Below are 20,732 nucleotides of genomic sequence, written 5' to 3' on the forward strand. Positions count from 1 at the left end.
AGGCTGAGAAACTGAACACATTCTGTGTCTGTTCATTCCACGTCCTCCTGGCTGAGATCAACAAGAGCAGCTTTAACATTGAAGAGGAGATGAATGATGTGAACACCTGCTTCTTTGAAATTAAAATTATGCTGTGAATTTCACAGCTCTAGCTGCGGGAGTTTCAGGGCACTCAAGCATGAGAAGTGGGAGAAAGCCTTTTAAGTTGAGAGATATGAGCAGGACAGGCAGTAGTGATGTGGTCTGTTTGCTTTTGGCCTATGCAAGGTTAGAATTGACCCAGAAATGAAAGACTGTTCTGTCACCCATCATCTGAAGTGGACCTTCCACCACTGTTAACCATATATTGAAATTAAATCAAAGCTTCTGAAAGCAGGTAACAAATAATGGCAACAGTTTTGATCTGCCACAGTGGAATTTTTTAATGATATTTCTGAATATGTATTTTTTTAAAGAGGGATGTTACATATGCTTGTTTCCCAGTATTTTAAATCTGTGATACTGTTAGGCACAGCAAGAGGGTAGGAATGGCCCAGAGCACCAGTTGTCTCATTGACAGTGTGCTGTTCCAAGAGACTTTGATATATGTATATACTTGCTATTGCTGTGAATACAAAAGCTTGTTGAATGTTGTTGAGTTAGTGCCAGATCAGTAATATTACAAAAAGTACTTTCCATGTTGCCTGTTTAGTTTTAATAGTAAGTTTTTAACTGCTGATTATAGAAACAGCTTGTGGTGTAGTGACAAAGGATTGTTATTTCCATGACCCTTTCAGAAGTAACTGTAAGCTCTGTACTGACATAACGTTACTTGGCTTCTGTTGTACTGAGCAATAAAGTCATTCTTTGCTAAGGAAAATAAAAACAACACCTTTTTGCAGGCCTTGCAGTAGTGCTGCATCTTGTGACAGCTGGGAAGGTGTCATTGTGGCACATCTGGCAGCCATAACTTGCTGTCTGAAAGTAGATTGTAAACACTGTGAGGTGATGGTGGGCTGTAGCTCTTGAAGTGGAGCGGGGGAAAAAGATTTACTGCTTCACAATTGAAGATGGGAATTGTTAACCAAAACAGAGGACGTGTTCCCTTTTCTAGCGTGGTCTGGTGACACACTGAGCTTTTTCTTTTCTTTTCGAAGTCCTTGCCAAAGATGCGCTGGTAGTGTTTTAATTGTTTTAATTAACAGGCTTAGTACCTCAAACATGTATTCATGGAAGAGAGGAGATGCGATAGACCATGATCTGATCAGTGGTTTAAAAAAAAAAAAAGAAGTAATTAAAAATCTTCAAACAAAATGCTCTTTTAAATATTTGTAATGGAGAAAGGAGGCATTCAGGGCCAGGCTGGATGTGGCTCTGGGCAGCCTGGTTGGCAACCCTGCATGTAGCAGGAGGTTGAAACTAGATGATCATTGTAGTCCCTTTCAACCCAGGCCATTCTGTAATGTAAGAGGCATATTAGCTGCTGCAATTAATATACTTGGTGGGCAAAATTAATCAAACTGCTTTTATCTGAAAGTGTGTTCAATGTTTTATCTCTAGAATGTTTACCAAAATACTGATGGGGCAGGATGGTAGCTAAGGAACATTTTGGCTGTGAGCTACTCACAAATGCCTTTTCTGTGGTAATATGTTCAGTTCTTTCCATTGAAAACATTCTCCTTTGTCATTTCTGAGTTTCAGTGATGATTAGGTGCCTACCTGTGCAACCTGGTCCAGAGAGCCTGCTTTGGCATGGAGATTGGACTAGGTGATCTCTAGAGGTCCCTTCCAGTCCCTACAGTTCTGTGATTTTGTGATTAATTTATAGTGAAACTTAATGAATATTTAGAGAGAGGCTTCCAGAACACCCTCTGTTGATGTACTTGAAAAATTATTTGAAGAATCATAGAATGGCTTGGGTTGGAAGAGACCTTTAAGACCATTTAGTTCCAACCTCCTGCTGTAGGCAGGGACACCCCACTCTAGACCAGGTTGCTCAAAACCCCATCCAGCCCAGCCTTGAATGCTTCCTGGGAAGGGGCATCCACAGCCTCTCTGGGCAACCTGTTCCACTGTCTCACCACGCTCACAGTAATGAACTTCTTTGTAATATTTAGTCTGAATCCACCCAGTTTAGGTTTAAAGCCATTTCCACATGTCCTGTCATGGCATGCCCTTATAAAAAGTCCCTCCCCAGCTCTCCTGTGGGCCCCCTTCAGGTACTGGAAGGCTGCTAGAAGGTCCCCCCAGAGCCTTCTCCAACTCCCTCAGCCTATCCTCATAAAGGAGGTGCTCCAGCCCTGATCATCTTTGTGGCTCCCTCTGGACCTGCAGCTCAATGTCAGAGAAGCTTCATGGGCCATCAGAAGTCAGTTCATCATTACATTGTTTCACTTTCATGCTCAGGGTTAGAAAATAAGCTTATGAAAGTTTAAGCCTACAATAAGAGAAACACGTCTTACCTGATCTTTCAGAAGTACTAGACCCCTGCTTCCCACCAATGTGAGTGGGGGCCTTTGAAAAGTCCAATAAGAGCTACTCATGTTTTTAGATTTCTTGGAAGCTGTGCAGAGTTGTAAATGACAACTTGTATTTCAGGTGATTTGAAGGCATTTTGGACACAACTGGAAAGTAGAAGAGTGGATCTCATATTTGAGCAGGTGCAAGAAGTACTGCTGCTGCTAAAGGAGAAGATCAAGAATGGAACTGCCACAAATCAAGGTTTGAAATCCTTGTAGTCATTCAGCAGGACTGTGAATGATCTGCAGTCTGATTTGAAGAAAAGCCGTTGTAATAGTAGCAGAACAATTTAACAGCAGTTTGTTGTAAGAATGTCCCTGATTTTCATGGAACTAAATGTTCTTTATCTACATCAAAATCAGAAGATAAAGCTAGAGCAGTACACAGGTTTGGTTTTTAATTTTACTAATGTTTTAATTTATAAAAATATTTCTTATTGTTAAATCATCCCTGTAAATCTAATCTTCACATCTTGCTGCTTCTGTGCAAGAAAATGTGTAATGGTTTAAGATGCTTTCACACTCTGTATTACAATGCTTGTTTTAAATTGGTACTGGATTTTTGGGGGGGTAACTTGAGCTCCATAATCTTGGTTTTATGACAAAATGTTACAGAATTGCAGAGCTAAAGGTTGAATTTGAATCTCCAGGTATTGGTATGAATCTGTGCCGTACTTAAATTTTTATTTTCCTTTGTTTTGTTCCAAACTAAAATACTAATGTGAATTTTACTGACGTTTGTCTGCCAACTTGTGATATTTATTGCATAGGGTTGAGACAGAACTGGTCACCTCTTTGTCATCTTACTATCTGAAGACCACATCCAGCAATTCAGGGGTAGCATTAATTTGCTCTGACAAGATCCTGTCCTTAGCCAGAAGATGGTCAGTCTGGTGACAGAAGCAAAGAGAGAATCTTGCATTGATTCGTGCTTACACAAATTGCTGCCTCTGAAAACTACTGGACTTGTGTTTAAAAGCATTCCAGCAGCTTTCTGGAAGCGAGTGGTTGTGCAATGCTCCTTCAGTTACTGATGTGAGCTGTGACTGTGTTGCTTCTCCTAGGTGTGTCTGTTCAGGACTGTAGCAAAAAGTTAATTAGTGTCTGTGTTACAAAAAGTTAAAAAGTGTCTGTGTTACAGTGCTCTGTATCAGCACAGTGAGGAAACATGTCTAGAGTTTAGCTTTCTTTTTCCTTCTAGCAGTGATGACTATCATTGTCACTATTACTATATTGCACTTCAGATCTGTTTCTGTTTCTGTTTTGTTTTTATATAGAATGCTGGCAGGCTTGGACACTGGTAAACGAAGCTGATCTGGGTGATCTTTTAACGTTGACAAATGGTAAGTGCATCTTAATTGCATTTATTTGCTATGTAGCTTTAACTAGTCTCACCAGAAGTTTGTTTCCTGATGTTGAAATCAATAAAGTAGATGTCAGGAGCTTGTTAGCAGTGCAAGGAAAAAAAATGATTATTTCCTCTGCAGTTACTGAACTGCAGACATTCATCTGGGTTTGTACTTCTGTTGTTTGTGTGTGTGTGGCTTGGACCAAGTGAAGTTAGAGATTGCAGTAAGAAACACTGATAAGCCTGAGCTAAAAACCAAAGTTGGCTTGTACAGTATTCCCCTCATGGCAGTACCCTGCCAGCACTTTACCTCAAATAATGAAGACAAACCTGTATATGTTTCCAGTATCTTACCTCTGTGCAGTTTGAAAGCCTCATGGAAGCCTTTAATACTCAAATCATGTGATGGCTGGTAAAAAAGCATAAATGTTGGCAGTGTGTTTCTGTCTCAGATTTGTGCATGTACACTTATATTTTTCTCCTCTGGGGAGAAAGAATGGTAGGGGGAGGGAAGATGGGGAGAAGTAGCAGAGAGAGAAGAGTGTGTGTGAGCTTCTCACCTATGAACCTTAATGCAAACACTTCACTCTGTATAAGTGCAAAAACATTTATTTCTAGGAGGGTGGTTGTTAGCATGCTTTGTTAACTGTAGTTCATAGCAATGCATTACCTTTATAGTGTTTTGGCAGCTATCTCTTTAGTAACTAAATTCAATTATAGATCATTGAAATGTGGACCGTTGAGGTTTTGCTTATATCCCAATTTTTTCAGTAAATGATGTTCTTGATGAAGGGGATACAAAGGAACCCAAACCTAAATCACAGCATCCTGTTAGAGATGACAACAGTGGAAATTCTGTGGAGGGTTCGCACAGGTCAGTGTATTTATTTAATACTTCCAGAATGGCAAAGCTCATTACTGTACCTATCTTTACTGAATTAGAGAGTTCTTAATCTCTCTGTATTATTTATATATTCATTGATTTTAAAATCAACTTTGAGTCCTGACAATTTTCAAAGTAAATATATATATTTTTAAATTGACCCATATGGAAAAGCTGAGGTTTTAAGCAGACTTATCTAATATACCACATGAAAGCCTTGCAGGATAGAACATCTGTTTTGTTCTGAATGAAGATCCATGATTATTAGCAGGATTAGCAGTGCTGGCACTTGAAAGTTTTAAGTTCAGTTCTCAAGCTTTCACAGACTGTGAAGATTGTTATTAAGGACACGACTTCATTTTCATAATTAGCCTTGGGAGCTGATTTGGAAGATGAAAGTATGGTTCTTTTTTTGTTGCTGTCACTTGTTTGGAATGGCACTGTGCATGTCTGCATATGGTGTCAGAGATGTTAGGTAATGCAGGCAGGCATTCAGTAAAACCCTTGGCTGCCTTCAAGCTTTCCTACGCTAATAATGCTGAACCACTAGAAGACTGGCTGGCTGCTTACTGATCATCTGAGATGCTGTTCTTTTCTGACTTTTTTTTTTCATTCTCTCATTTTCATTCTCTCTCATTCATTCCTATCAGCAAAAAGGAGAAGATTGAAAAATCAGACTCAGGGAGTGAGGAAACATCGAGTGAAATTCAACGTGCACCTTTGAATCGCCGGTATCGGATCCACAAGTGCTCCAGTGCGTGTCTCTCCAACAGAGCAGTGAGCTCCTACAAGGGTGAAAATCCTCTGAAGATACCAATACTGTTTCACTTTCAGAGACGCCATGCGAAAGCAGACTGCCTTTCAAAGTCACTGGATGTGCATTACAAAGCTCCCTGTGGCAGGAGTCTGAGAAGTTTTCAAGATGTTCAGAATTATTTGTTTGAGACAAAATGTGATTTCTTATTTATTGATCACTTCTCTTTCAACACATACGTCCTGTTGGGCAGGAACATTGTAAATCCAGAACCCCTCGTGTTTGATCTTGATATTAGCAATGGAGCTGAATCTGTGCCTATTTCCTTCTCTAATGACATTGATCGTGCCAGGTTACCTTATTTCAAATACCGGAGGGCATCGTGGCCTCGTGGATATTATCTCAACAATTTATCCAGCATGTTTCTTGATTCATGTGACTGCACGGATGGCTGCATTGATAGGTAAGTTGAAGAATCTAATCCCAGACCAAGGGTGCTTAATGTGTCAGTATTAGGGTGGTGTTGGAGGTGTGAAGGTGCACAATACCAAGCAGTGCCAAATGATGAAGGAACAACTCTACGTGGATGTCTGCAGTAGCTGTCTTGTGCCACGGTGTTGACTGAAACCACTGTGTTTGTCTTCTCCAGAAGGTGGGTGCTCCACCTACTCAGCCTCTGGTACAGGGAAGGAAGCAATCAAGATGTGGATTACGATGTTCCTTTATGTTTATTCTCAGACATGCAGTGCTTCTCCTTTAAGTGGAGGAGGAAAGCAGATCTCGTGGTTTTAGGAAGGGAGTGGGAAAGGGAGAGAGTTGTGCTAGCAGATGGCGGCTTATTTTTCTGGGAGGCAGGGAAGGTTCCTGTGTGATAACTTCTGCTGCAGTTCCTTCTGCAGGATGATAACCCTCAGGGCTGGGATTTGACAGCCTAGAGAGGTCAGGTAGTTTGGGTCATAGATCCTGGAGAAAAGAAGGCTGTGGGGTGACCTCATTGCAGCCTTTCAGTACCTAAAGGGAGCCTACAGAGGGGAGGGGAATCAACTCTTTGAGAGGGTTGATATGTGTAGGACAAGGGGAAATGGTTTCAAGTTGAGGGAGGCGAGATTTAGGTCGGGCATCAGGGGGAAATTCTTTACCCAGAGAGTGGTGAGGTACTGGAACAGGCTGTCCAGAGAGGTTGTGGATGTCCCATCCTTGGAGGTGTTCAAGGCCAAGTTGGTCCCTGAGCATTAAACGTGGAGGTTGGTGGCCCTGCATGTGGCAGGGGGGTTGGAGATTCATGATCCTTGAGGTCCCTTCCAACCCTGGCCATTCTGTGGCCACAGATTCTGTGATAAATTAAGTAGAGCAGAGGAAGAAATCTCCTTTTACAGTCTCTACATTCCATCCTTTCCTCAAGAAATGCTGTGAAACACTGAGGTCACACAAGAAATTTACATTCCGGACTGTTTCAAATGGTGTTGCTCATTGTAGTTGACTTCTAAACCCTGCTAACTCCGGACTTTGTTTAAATCTGAGAAACTGCCACAGTTAATATATGTGAGTTCAGTTTTCTGCTCACCTGAGGGGTATTTGTCTTTTACTTGGTCTTTGCCTGCAGGTACTAATCTTGGATTGAATGTATTTTGTATAATTGATAGCTAAAGGACACGCTCGTATTGCTGTGCAGTGTAACTGCCTATGACCCTGCATAGAGAATGACCAAATCACTGAGGTTGGAAAAGACCTTCAAGATCATCCAGTCCAACCATCCACCTATCACCAGTAGTACTCACTAGCTTGAAATAGAATAAGATTCAGTAACTCAAATTACTTAGTTTTAGCTGGGCAGCAGAGAACAGCGAGCACATAGCATGCTCCTTCTGTGTGTTGAACCTCACCAAGACCTGAGATGCTTTCGATGTGTAGTTTCAGGGGTTGAGATTTGGCTAATTGCAGCGAGTCTTTGGAGCAGTCGTGGCTTCAGATGGTGAGGATCAGCATTACTGCTGGAGTTCTCCAGTTGGTAGTGTGGAATAATTCAATTCTTTGGGCCTGGAGTGAGAGGAAGGTGATGAAGTAGAGGCTAACAGTCTGTGCCAGAAGCAGGTGATTTTCTTCCCTTCCTCCAATCCATTTGACAGTGTCCTGTTGGCAGTGATTGCTGTCACACGTCAACTTTTTGTGTGTGCCTTTGCAGAGGCTGGCAGAATGGAGAACAGGGGGGACATGATTTTTGTAAGCACGGATAAGCAGGCGAGAGACAAAGAGGAGGATGGGGCACCTGAAATGACTTTTTGGAGCAGAGATGGAAAAAATGATCGAATAGTGCATTTGTGTTCGTATATAGTCAAGTACATTTAAAATTATCTAGATGTAAGCTTGATTTACTCTGCTCCAAATACATTCTGATTTTTATACGAGGCTTTACTTTTATTTTCTAGGTCCAAGTGTGCATGTCTGCAGCTAACTGCAAGAGGCTGCCGTAGTAAAGTTTCTCTGTCTCCTAATACCAAAACGTCTCGTGGATACAGTTACAAAAGACTGGAAGGGCCTGTTCCTAGTGGGTAATAAAGACAGAGCTGTTTTGTGTACTCTTTACAACTGTATTGTCTTTGAATTACTGAAACCTTGATTTTTTTTGTCAGTTTTACTAATTGAGAAGAATGATTTTTACAGAAATAATTAATGTGACTTGAATAAGAGAGATGAAAAAACACTTTTGTGCTGCAGATACTACAGTTTTCACATCTTAATTTGAGGCCCAAGAAGAGTAACCTGGTTTAACCAGTAACCAGTATTACCTGGTTTAGAAGCTCAGGGACTCCTGGCCCTTGTACTTGCTCATTCTTGCTATCAATGGTAAGGAAACCTGCCACAAGGAAGGGAGAGCTATTGCAAGATCTATTGCAAGCCCATCACAGCCAGTGTCAGTCTAAGAACACACAAACAAATGTAAAAAAGCACAGGTTGAATTCTTTTAGTGTCATTTGGTTAAATCCTGAACTCCTGATAGCTGCAGTGAGGTCTTGGCAGACAGGGTGTCTTTACAAAGTCTCTTCCAATAGAATCAGCTGCCTCTTTAAGATTTCTGCATGTCTGACTTTCTTCTGTAAAATAAAAAGGTAGCTTTTATTTTTTGTCATCTTATATCAAAATCTGGCTGATAAACTCTTGAAATTGTTGAGTCAACAGTCAAGAATGTCATGAGTTTTGGAGCAGTGCTGTGCAATCAGTTTTAGCCAGGCTCTTTGTCTTTTCAGCCTTGTTTGTACTCGGGAGTGAAGTTCATACCAGCAACTTGACTTTCCCGTGTTTTATTTTGCTTCATCTTGACAGAATTTATGAGTGTAGCGTGTCGTGCAGATGTGACAAGATGATGTGTCAGAACAGAGTTGTGCAGCATGGCATTCAAGTTCGGTTGCAGGTGTTCAACACAGAGAAGAAGGGTTGGGGCGTCCGCTGCCTGGATGATATCGACAAGGGGACGTTTGTTTGTACTTACTCAGGTAACAGAAGATGACCTGTGGAAGACTTGTAGCATAACTTTTACCCCCCCTCTGTCCTATGCCATGGAATTTCTTTGAGAAGCAAGCAGGGAAACTTGAAGTTGGGAAAGAAGTGAGCCTGTACCACCTGAACTTGCAGATGATCAGACAGATGGAAAACCCTTGAAGGATTCTGCAGTGTGATGGTGCTATCTGGAGCAAAGCCTGTCTCACCTACATTTTCCCTCACAAGTCTCTGCATCCTGTGCAAAGGGTAGTTTTCCTTCAGTATAGGTGCAAAGTATTGTTTTCCCAAATAATTCTCTTGCCTTTAATACAAATTTGAGCTAGGATGCTGTGTATGACCCAGCTTAATAAAGTAACAATTAATTATATTTTTTTCTTCCAGGCAGGTTAATGAGCAGAGCTGAAGTTCAAGAGTTGGGAGGTGCTGATCAAGACTCGAAAGAGGAGAGTGCTGTGAATGACAGAGGGCAAAGCTTTCTTTCCAAAAAAAGAAAACTGGACTCTAGCTGTTCAGACTCCGAGATTGAACTCGTGCACACTGGCAAAGAGGATATTCTTGAGCAGCAGGAGCCACCTGGTGATAATGAAAGTGAATCAGCTCTGTAAGTTTACTGAACGTAAAGCAGAATATTCTGTTATTCTAGAATGTCTTCTATAAAACATGTACTAGAATTGAGTGTTGTTTGCTGAGAGGTGTTTCTTTTACTTTTTCAACCTTTTAAATCCTGGTTGTTGGTTTTAGTGGGTTTTAGTTATTCCTGTGTACTGATTTTCCTCATGACATGCATCTCTTGGCATTTGTTAGAAATCCCACTTGCCTCCTGAGTGTCTTGACCTCTTCAGGGCATGAATCATTGTGCTAACTTGGAAAGAAAGAAGCAATTAAAAACATACTTAATGACACTAGAGGATCTGATAATAAATTAGCCACTAACTGTACTATTCTTTGCTTCCATCTCTAAACCTTTTCTTCTTTGTCCCTTAATGTGCTCTGCTAGGACTTTTAACCTTGCCAGGTAGGAGTCTGACAGTGCCTTGCTTTTACAGGTGTTGTTGCAATACACAGACATTGTTATCTTCATTAGGTCTCATAGCCTATCAGGATTCCTGAAATAAAACTACTGCAAAATAATAATGTGGCTTCATCAGTAGCATACTGTAGTCTCTTTCAGAAGAACACCAGGAGCTTGTTTTCTTCAATTTTCTGCCTTGCTTTGCTTACACTTTCCTTGTAATACCTGTAAGTAATTGCAAATACTTGTTTTGTGGGGAAAGGCTGTTGTAGATCTTTGAGAAGCACAATGACATCACAAACAGGAACTTTAAAAAAAAATACCTGCCAGTATATTCTCACGTTTTGGTATCTTGGAAACCTAACAAATAATTTTATGAATTATAGATGCTATAATTCTGTTCACTAGATGCTATTTCTAAAAGGTTCTTCCCCTATAAATTGTAGGGAAGAATATTTTTGTATTTGTGATTACTGTACAGCTACCTTCCATCTCATTCATTTCCCTTTCTGAGAATAAAAACGTTTCACATGGGAGATATATGAAAATTGAACAGAGAGAAAGAATTTGTTATTCCAACTCTTAAAAAATAAGAAATCTTTAAAGAATAGAACTCTTAGCCATTATCAGTACCCCAAAGAAATATCATCATGGTTGTTGTTTTTTTTTTTCATGGAAAGAAAAACGTATGTTTTAGGTTGAATTTTTTACTGATAAAGAGCTGTTACTTATTGCTTGATGTTATACAGATGCTCAGATTAGGTTTAGGCTGGTATTTTCTACTGCATTCTAAACATAAGTGTGACTTTTGATGTTTTAGGGATATATAACAAACACTGCTTCCCATCCTTCTTCACACTTTCACATCAGGAAGAGGTTGAGGTTCTTCTGTGTGAGAACGTTTTTTATATCTGCTGTTTACTGTCTCACCCTCTATTCTTTCTCCCCATTAAACTTATTTTGCTTTCCTGTTTGAAGCTACGGTGTCAAAACTATGGAAAGCAATAGCAGCAAAAAGGCAGAACTCTGTGTAGGTACTCTGTGTTGAGGTGATACAATAATCAAACAACAGCAAATTTGGTTCTCAGGAGCAGTGAAGAAGGATTTAAAACCAATTGCTGGTCTCTGTCAAAAAAAAGAAAAAGACAGTGTTTTATTCAAGTGCTGTTGAGAACTTAACCTCATTCTCCCATTCTTAAAAGTAGTTTGAGGTGAAAGTAGGACTACAGGCAATGATCTGATCTTCACGAGCTAGAGACTCTTAAAGAAACCTGTGTTGTCAGAGTTATTGACGTGTCTGTCTTTTGCTGTTTCCCTTTGAACTTCCTGTACAGAATTCATCCAAGGAATTTGAATACTGCAGCTGTGAGAAGGCTTGGAACTAGAATAGCTGTTGTGGATAATCACCAGCTAAAAATGGTAATATTGATAAGTAGCTTTAAAAGATTAATATTCACTATGCTGAATGTATGTGTTAATTTTGACCTCTTAATCTCAAACACGTTTTAAAAATCCTAACGATCTTTCATCATGAAATTATGTGGGGAAGTGGCTTTAAACTGGAAGAGGGTAGATACAGATAGATATTAGGAAGAAATTTTTAGTGTGAGTGTGGTGAGACACTGGAACAGGTTGCCCAGAGAGGCTGCGGATGCCCCCTCCCTGGAAGCATTCAAGGCCAGGCTGGGTGGGGCTGTGAGCAACCTGGTCTGGAAGGAGGTGTTCCTGCCTATAGCAGGGGGTTGGAACCAGATGATCTTCAATGTCCCTTCCAACCCAAACCATTCTGTGATTTTATGTCACACTGTGAGCTGAGCTGGAAGCTGTATCCTGTCCTTTCTCCATTATCAGCTGTTCAACTTCTTGCTGAGAATGGCACTAGTTACTCTCACAGCCTTCCTTTTTCCAGCCTCACCCTCTGCATACACTCCAGTTATGAGTCTCAGTAAAGGATTCTTCCCCTTCCACCTCCTTTGTTAAATAATTGCAACATAGGGAGTCAGAATGATGGTATTTTTGTGATGTCTCCCTAGAAAATGATACAGCAGGGAGAGAGGATAATCATGGGAGCAGCAACTTCATGCAGTGGCACAGTGAAGAGAATCTTACCTGCCCCAAGTGCAAAATATGTGCAAAGGAAGGAGACTGGTGTAAACTTACTCTACAGGTTTCATTGCACATTATATTTCCATGCTAAAATTTGGCAGTTTGGTTCTACTCCAGTGCTTCCATAACTGGTTTCTTTACTGTTCATTTTATTAAAACCACATACAAAGCATATTTGGGCTTTGGTTCAACTTAACACAAAAACATTTAGACTAGTGAAATCTTTGGGTCTTAAGTACTTACATAAATATTATATTGAGTGGTGAGCTTCTTCCAAGTTGTTCCAAGGAATCATTTGAAATTAAGGTATGTGTTGCATTGCAGTAAAAGTTTGGATCTTTGGAACTCAGTGTCACAGTAGGTTTGAAACTTAAACCCTGGAGTCTTAGAATCTATTTACTATCCTTTGTTGACCCAGAGTTGCATACAGCAAAAATACATCACAACCTTTTCCTTATTTTTTGTTTTATTTAAAGGAGGTTGATACTCTGGTGCACAGTGCCAGCTCAGATGAAGATAATGTTTCTCAGCCTCAGCATTCAAGCAAAACAGAACTGACCAGTGGAACAAACAAAGAAAAAGAAAGTAGGTTTGTAGAGTTACAAACACTGCACTCTTAGCATACTTGTGCCACATCATCATGGGATAGACTTAAAATGTAAACAGTGATCTTGGTGTTTGTTGCAGGCCTGTTCTCAGGATAGAATAATGATGCTCGTGGGGTGCCTAGGCTGCTCTAGCAGCTCAGCAGTACAAAAGTTATTGCTGCCCTGCATATCACAGTGCATTAACTAACACAGGATGCTATTTTGCCTGCAAAGTCGACCTTGGGGCACATTAAACAGTTCATAAAATTGTTTCTCAACTACAGGGCAGCTGTGGGAAATACTATTTCAAAATATACAAAAATAATGTTGTGTCATACCCACTGTTTGTAGCAGTCAACAAAAAAGGATACGTGGGGAATTGCAGGGTTGGGAGCATTCAACCTTGGGAAGCAATGTGAAACTGGTGTTATTTGCACATGCATCTTGCTTCTGTCTTCATTTCAGTTTGTGATTCTCTCAGAAATTAAATTAAAGTAGAGAATGAGGAAGAAAGGCTTTGTGGAAGAAATGGTTTTGGAGTGGGATTTGAGAGGAAGGGAGGGAGTGGGTCACTCATGGGAAACATAAGCAAATGCTTTAGGCACTGCAGCAGGAGGTGTAGTGATCTGCAGCACAAGTGGTGAAAGGTGTTTGGAAGGATAGTTATGACTTTGCAAATGGTAAGGAAACCACGTGCACTTTGGGGAACAAAGAAAGATGGATGGACAAGAGCTTGGGGCCAAACAAGGGCTTTGGCTTCTGCTTTAAACTAATGCTGGGAGGTAACTTGGACATCAATTGACAGGATCCATCCAGAAGCAGAAGGAAGAAGATCTGGTGGAAGTTGGACAGACGGAGCCTGCAGAAATGGGCAGTGCAGAATGCAAAAGGAAGAGTCTGTCTCTGAAGGGTGTTGCCTGTGGCAGATTGGATGTGCTGAATGATAAATGCGTTGTGAAGCCATCCACACCACAGAAAGCTAACTGCAACGAGGAAGCTCACAGACAGTCAAAGCAAGGCATATTTTGTGTGGATGCAGATGGTGACAGGACGTTTCTGAAGAATGCTAATGATGAAAATATCTATGTACTAGATGCCACAAAAGAAGGAAATGTGGGTCGCTTTCTTAATGTAAGTAAAAACTTGCACGTGTTCTTTTACTCGCTTTAGCTTAAATGAGTAATGTGTTTTCATGAGCCAGAAAGGTTTTTCACAAGTCTGTTGTATCATAACCCAAATACGTGGTTGGGTGTGTGTGAAGGCAGTGTGGTGCTCCCTGCACTCTGAAGTGACAGGACAGCAGATTGGCTGTGAGGGCTTACATAAGATGCGTGGCCTGTAGGTTTTGGCAACACTGAGTTACAGAGTGAAATGTTCCCAAGTAATGAGTGACACTTCTTTCCTGAATTTTAGAAAATGATTTTGGGAGTGTGGGGTATCTAGAGATCAAATTATGCATTGTACTGAGCCACAACCCTGCTCCCAGCTTCGCTTTTTATTCCCAAACCATTGTAAGTTCTGGCTTATGCTGGTTTAAAGTTTTTTAAGTGCTGTGATATTGTAGGAAATTCTTGAATAGGACTGAGCTGTAGAAAAAAGTCATACTGTGAGATACCTGGTTAGTAAGTCTCTCAGCTTCAACTTAACCAGAGATAGCAGTGATTTCCAGAGAACTTCCAACTAAGATGAATGCTTCACACACACCTGTATGCACTCAACAAGTAACTTATTTCTCTCTGATGGCATGGATATGTGTCCTACTGCAAAATCCTTGCATATATTTAAGTGTTACCTCCTTGCAGAGGTAGTATGGGGGTAAGAGTAGCAGTGCATCTTGCTGAAACCTTCCTTCATCCATGACCATGCACGTGTCCCTATTGCTTGCTCCACTGCCATTGAGATGCATGTCATCTAGTGATAATTTGTGCTGCATCGTAAATCAAAGATGATTTCTCACCATAAATCACTGGAGAACAGCTTGATAAAAGGGCTTTAATTTTCCTAACAGAGGGTACTTTCATGGTATGATGGAGATGATACAGAGACATGGCTAAACAAAACCAGTGGCAGTGCATTAAGTAACAGCAATTGTGTTGACTGGAGTAGGGGAGGAAGGAATTTCTTGTAGCAGTGACACACCTGACACAAAATAGAATCTTTAGTGCAGGACCAGGTGTTTCACTGTTTCTAATTCATGTATTTTGTTTCACAGCACAGCTGCTGCCCCAATCTCTTTGCACAGAGTGTGTTTGTGGAGACTCACAACAGAAGTTTCCCATGGGTTGCTTTCTTCACAAACAGGTGAATTTTTCAGAATTTTAATGTTTGTTCAAGGCACGAGGGAAGAAAATGATGCTGAATTATGAAGGAAAAGTTATGCTAAGAGTGCAGCTGTTTACCCACATGAAACCATAAAACTGACTGCTCGCGAGTGGCTTTTCATTGTGCACTGAAGACTGAAGTAAAAAATCTGCTTGTCACTAAAAGTTTTTTATTTAGTTTGCACTGAAATGTGATGTGGGGTAGCTTGGTTTTGGTGCATCCATTTTGGTTATCATTAAAGCTAGTATTTCCACTGAAGAGTAGGCTTAACTCAGCGTGGTCATTTTAAAAGCTGTGGTTGACTGGTCTGAGTGTTGTGTCCCAAAGAGTGGCCAGCAGAGCTGTGGCCTTTAGGGCAGAGTTGGAGCCTACAGAATCTTAAATTTCATACATTTTCTCTGTGGGCACCAAGCTGACTCCAAACCTTTTCTTCACAGCTGCCAAGATTAGCAAGGTTCTGCACAGTCAGACTTGCCTTGGGAATGTGGCAATAGGGTTCTCGAGTGGAAACTTCCTCTGAAAGCAAAAGGTGTGGTGATCTCCTACCAGATGTCAACAGGGGGAGATGCAGATTGCAGGTGCCAGCGAGACAAAAGAAGGCCACAACCAAACCCAGGAAGGAAAATATGAGCTATAGGAAGTTAGTTATGCAGAAGAAAGGATTTATTTTAGACAAACCTGAGGTACACAGATACTCTGTGGAGCCTTGCAGCCGTAGGCCCAGCCCTTGATCCTGTGCTGATGCATGCTGTGGATTGCTCTGTGGGGGTTTATGAGAACTCTGAAGACAATGGTTTGTAACAAGATTTTGTTTTAGCTGGAATCTTCCTTCAGGTAGTCAATAAAAAACTGTGTAATGGGGATTGAGGCCAAAGGGCAGAGGCAGTAGTGGTCAGCAGAAGGCAGTTAAGGGGGACAGTTGAAGAAATGTTCCCCTGGCTTGTCCTGTTGCTTTGTCAGTCACCCCTTTGCAATTTTTCTACCTTAAGGACTGCATTTGAATCATTGAACTTCATTTTACATATTCTGTAAACTTACCCAGCCACAATTTAAATTATTTGATATTTCTGGCTTCCAGAACATCCTGAGGCAAAAAGTCTCGTATTACAATTATGCTCTGCTTGATAAGTTCTCATTCACTTTATTTTCAGCCTGCTGCCTGATAATTCATTATTTCTAATGTTTTCCCTATCTTACCCTGTGAGAAGTATCACACAGTTACTCTTCTTTACAGTACAATTATTTTATAGTATTTTCCCTTCGTTGTACCTCAGCGCCTTGGTCTCTATTTAATTTGGCATTCATTTTGAACAGTCAGTTTCCTGCATAAGAAATTACTTCTCTTTCACATACTTGTCACAGCAACTGGTTCTTGAAGATCTTGTGTTTAACTTCGAGTCCTGGGCTTTGTGCACGTGTGCAGTGCAGTTGCACTAAAAGCTTGCTTGTTAGACTGAAGATGGTAACCTTCATCACCACTGCACCTATGGAACTGTTTGAACCCCAGTGATTTGCTGTGCATAGTAAAAAGAACAAAGCTGCCCATGCTCTCATTTAGATGTATTCATGTATCTGGTTTTTTCCTTTTTCTTTGGTTTATTTTTTTTTTTCCCAAAAATTCACCTGGAAGTTAGAATGGGTTGTTTAGAACCTGACTCTATCAGGCTGCTTGACAAAACCTTAATTGCTAGGTACAGGTATTTGCACTCCTCATAGTTCTAGTAGGGAAGTCAGCATTCCTTATATCTCTTGGTGCCACTCCTTATATCTCTTGGTTCAATCTGAGCAGGCTGCCTGTGCAATGCTTTTGCCTCCGTATGCGTTTGGATTTTGCTTGTGAGTTGCTGGTGACAAATTGTAAGCACATTACTGTTTCACTTAAATATTGACCAGATGTTTTATTTCTTAGGCATGTGAAAGCTGGAACTGAACTCACGTGGGATTATGGATACGAAGTTGGAAGTATGCCAGAGACAGAGATTTCCTGTTGGTGTGGAGTTCAGAAATGCAGGAAGAAAACCTTATAGAGCAAGCTTTTCTACTGTCAGCACCTCGTGTACATAGAGATTTATGTGCTGTAAGGGACTGGATACTGAGCAGTACAGTTAAATCTGTGGTGCTAATTACACTGAACAAAAATGCCTTTTATCTGATAACTTTTTAAAATTTACATTTGAATGTCATTTTTATAGTTTACATGGATAAAGCTGGTTGTCACAAAGACAGGCATCAAACTTGTCCTACATGATATTTTCTGTGCTCCTAAGCTTTCTCCCCACCTCCTCCCTCACATCCCTTCCCTGCTCACCTTTCAGTTACAAGCTGGAAGAATTCATGCTTTTCTGCAGTTTGCAACAGAAATATGATGGATGTGCACAGCAATGGTTGATTGATGTTTTCTGTGCTCTCCTACAATGATGAATTAGCATAACTCAGTTTCCCAAAACTCGTATGAATGCAAGTCTGTCTGAGTGCTGAGAATTATTTAAATATACCTAAATCCAATGGATCTGGTGGGACAGTTTGTCTTGAGTAGTAATGAGATTAATCAGAACTTCTGCGAAGTAGTGATCGTGCTACAGGGTGAGCTGGGAAAGTCCTGCTGCAAGTGAGAGAAGTAATTACATCTTCTTTCATGCTTGTGACAGAAATTGCCCAGAGAAGTGGTGGATGCCCCATCCCTGGAGACAATTCAAGGTCGGGCTGGATGGGGCTCTGAGCACCTGATGGAGCTGTAGGTGTCCCTGCTCATTGCAGGAGAATTGGACCAGATGGCCTGTGGGTGTCCCTTCCCATTCAAATGATTCTTTGATTTTGTGAAATCCTTCAAGATCTGCTGTGCCTCATTTCAGTGCTGTGTCTATAGTGTGTCAGAGGTGAGACACAGAAATCCTTGCTGTGTGGTTTGTTGGTAGGAAAGAAACAATTGTTTGATGACACTGTGTGCAGATTCAGGAGGAGGCTGTAAAATTGGTAGATCATAGAATCATTTGACTTGGAAAAGATCTTCAAGATCATCAGTTCTGTCAGCCTAACCTACTGTGTCCTGTCTCTAAACCATGTCCCTAAATGCCATGTCCACGACAACTGCAGGGATGGAGACTCCACCACCTCTCTGGGCAGCGCATTCCGTGGCTTAACTGCCCCCTCCATGAAGAAATTCTTCCAGATGTCCAATACAAACCTCCCTTGGCACAACTTGAAGCCATTTCCTGATGTCCCATCACTTGTCATCTGAGAAAAGAGGCCAGCACTCCTCTCTGCAATCTGCTTTCAAATAGCCGTAGGGAGCAGTGAGCCTCTGTGCCCTCTTCTCCAGGTTGCACAACTGCAATTACTTCAGCCATTCCTCAAGGCTTCATTGCTTTCCTCTGCACACACTTGAACAGCTCTCCATTCTTTCGGAGAGAGGCCTAAAACTGAACGCTGTGCTTGAAGTGTGGTCTCACTGATGTGTACAAGAAGCAGCCCTAGAGGGTTAGTAACGTGACCCCAGAAGATGGGAGATTTTTTTTGTTATTACATAATTTTTAGCACTGTTTTCCATGAGTTGATTTCATGTAGGTCAAGTATGGGCTGCGTAAGTGACAAGTGCAGTATTGACTCTGCTTCTCTCACCTGCTGCACGAGCTCTGTTGGTTTGAAACATGTGTGATATATGGTACATGAATCACAGAATGGCCAGGGTTGGAAGGGACCTCAAGGACCATGAAGCTCCAACCCCCCCTGCCACACGCAGGGCCACCAACCTCCACATTTAATACCAGACCAGGCTGCCCAGGGCCCCATCCAACCTGGCCTCGAACACCTCCAGGGATGGGGCATCCACAGCCTCTCTGGGCAGCCTGTGCCAGCACCTCACCACTCTCTTTGTAAAGAACTTCCCCTTGACATCCAACCTCAATCTTCCCTCCCTCAACTTAAAACCATTTCCCCTTGTCCTGCTGTTGTCTACCCTTGTCAAGAGTTGATTCCCCTCCTGTTTGTAGGCTCCCTTCAGGTACTGGAAGGCTGCAATGAAGTCACCCCTTCTCTTCAGAGTAAACAAGCCCAGCTCCCTCAGCCTCTGTGAACTTGTGCCACTTGGCAAATAAAATGCAGTGATTGCTGATGATAATATTTCAGCCTGCCTACTGGTGTGTGTGCCTGTGAAGGGATGTGTTTTTTATTACTAAGCAGATACACACGTTTTCTTCTTTAATAATTAAGCTTGGGCTTCCTTTGTAAAACAACTTATTACATGAACTTGTTCACTGCAGAAGAAATATCTGGAATACTCGTGCAGTGCTGACAAATGTTTTAATTTTCACTGTCACGGAAAGCTCACACAAAGTATAAAATAATTTGCAATGTGTTTTTCCTATGGATTTGACTGCTCATTTAAATGAGTTAAATGTGTTTTCAAGGTGTAAATCAGCTTACATGTACTATGTTTCAAACCATAAGAGCATTGAAAATGAGACATAAATTATGGCAAGCTCAAGTCATGGCAAATAATTGTATGTATTTTGATACACTGGCTGAACACAGTCCTGTGAGTAACAAAAAATAGGCAGCCATGCTTTCAGCAGGGATTTCAGGCCTACATCTACGCTACAAACTGCAAGAGAAGCAGGAGCCAGCTCTTGGCCCTAAGGCCCAGAGGCGAGAGGACTGGCTTGTGTCCATACAGCTTAGGATTTGTCTTCCTCAAGTTGGATTTGATGAAGTTCTGTGTAAATGTGGACAAACGTAGAGCCTGTGCCCCTAAGCTGTTGTTTTTTGGGTTTATTTTGGATACTTCGAACTTCAAATTTGGATTTGTGCTGCTGTATTAAAGATTTACAGCCTGCTGGTAAGTCAGCACTGCTAGAAGCCTTTTAAACAAGTGAGGACGTAGAAAACACCTTTATGTCTCCAAGCTCACCTTGAATGTGGAAAAACAGATGGAAATGTCATTAAAAATCAAGGTGAAAAAAAAGAAGTCTGTTTCACCATTCTTAATTTTCTTTCCTGGCTCAGTGGTAGGAATTATAGTGCGGGACTGGTGTGCAAAAGCTGTTCCTTGCTGCAGAAAATACATGGTCTGTGTCTATTTAGGAGCCTGCCATCAGTGTGAATGTTACACCAGGTAGCAGCATGGCATGGGGCTCTTGGGTTAGTTGCTTGTTCTCACGCTGCTCCATTTCTGTGTTTCATGGATTCACAGAACGGCCTGGGTTGAAAAGGACCACAATGATCATCCAGTTTCAACCCCCTGCTGTGTGCAGGGTCACCAACCGGCAGACCAGGCTGCCCAGAGCCACATCCAGCCTGGCCTTGAATGCCTCCAGGGATGGGTGTTTGTGACCATGGCTGTCAGCATCACCAGCACTTCAGCAGAGTTACTGCGTAAAAGCTTAAGTACTGAAGAAAGCAGAGGTGGAAGTGGCTGAGCCTGCAGAGCCCATGAGCAGATGTGTAGGGATCCTTGACTGCCTGTCATGGATATGAAGGAGTGCTGACAGAACCAGCAGGAGGTTCCTGAGGTTGTGCCCAGCTCAGTACAGTGCTGGCACTGCCTGTGGGGAGTGAGGCTGTCCTGGTGAAGGGCTGGCAGTTGTGTGGCCCTGTGGTCTACAGGGAAAGGGTGTTAGCACCCACTGTGCACGGCTCAGTGTAATGTTTGTACAGCGTGTGGTCCTAAATCAACTCTTTGAAAGGGTGGATAACAGCAGGACAAGGGGAAATGGTTTTAAGTTGAGG

At 41.6% G+C, this 20,732-nt stretch overlaps 1 protein-coding gene across 1 annotated transcript in view; it reads left to right on the forward strand.

Moving 5' to 3' along the window:
- Positions 1–20,732, forward strand: part of LOC122171513 (histone-lysine N-methyltransferase SETDB2-like) — a 37,136-nt gene that overhangs the window by 1,232 nt on the left and 15,172 nt on the right. The window contains exons 3-14 of the mRNA XM_042839139.1: positions 2,578–2,700; positions 3,776–3,841; positions 4,618–4,720; positions 5,380–5,946; positions 7,910–8,032; positions 8,805–8,974; positions 9,363–9,582; positions 11,328–11,412; positions 12,576–12,684; positions 13,492–13,817; positions 14,899–14,987; positions 16,918–17,028. Coding sequence (XP_042695073.1) covers positions 2,578–2,700; positions 3,776–3,841; positions 4,618–4,720; positions 5,380–5,946; positions 7,910–8,032; positions 8,805–8,974; positions 9,363–9,582; positions 11,328–11,412; positions 12,576–12,684; positions 13,492–13,817; positions 14,899–14,987; positions 16,918–17,028 — 2,092 coding nt within the window. The remainder of the gene's footprint in view (positions 1–2,577; positions 2,701–3,775; positions 3,842–4,617; positions 4,721–5,379; positions 5,947–7,909; positions 8,033–8,804; positions 8,975–9,362; positions 9,583–11,327; positions 11,413–12,575; positions 12,685–13,491; positions 13,818–14,898; positions 14,988–16,917; positions 17,029–20,732) is intronic.

The sequence above is a fragment of the Centrocercus urophasianus genome, unplaced genomic scaffold (assembly GCF_019232065.1).
Source record: "Centrocercus urophasianus isolate 14NV4802_14NV808 unplaced genomic scaffold, USGS_Curo_1.0 seq_9, whole genome shotgun sequence".
NCBI classification, from domain to species: Eukaryota; Metazoa; Chordata; class Aves; order Galliformes; family Phasianidae; genus Centrocercus; species Centrocercus urophasianus.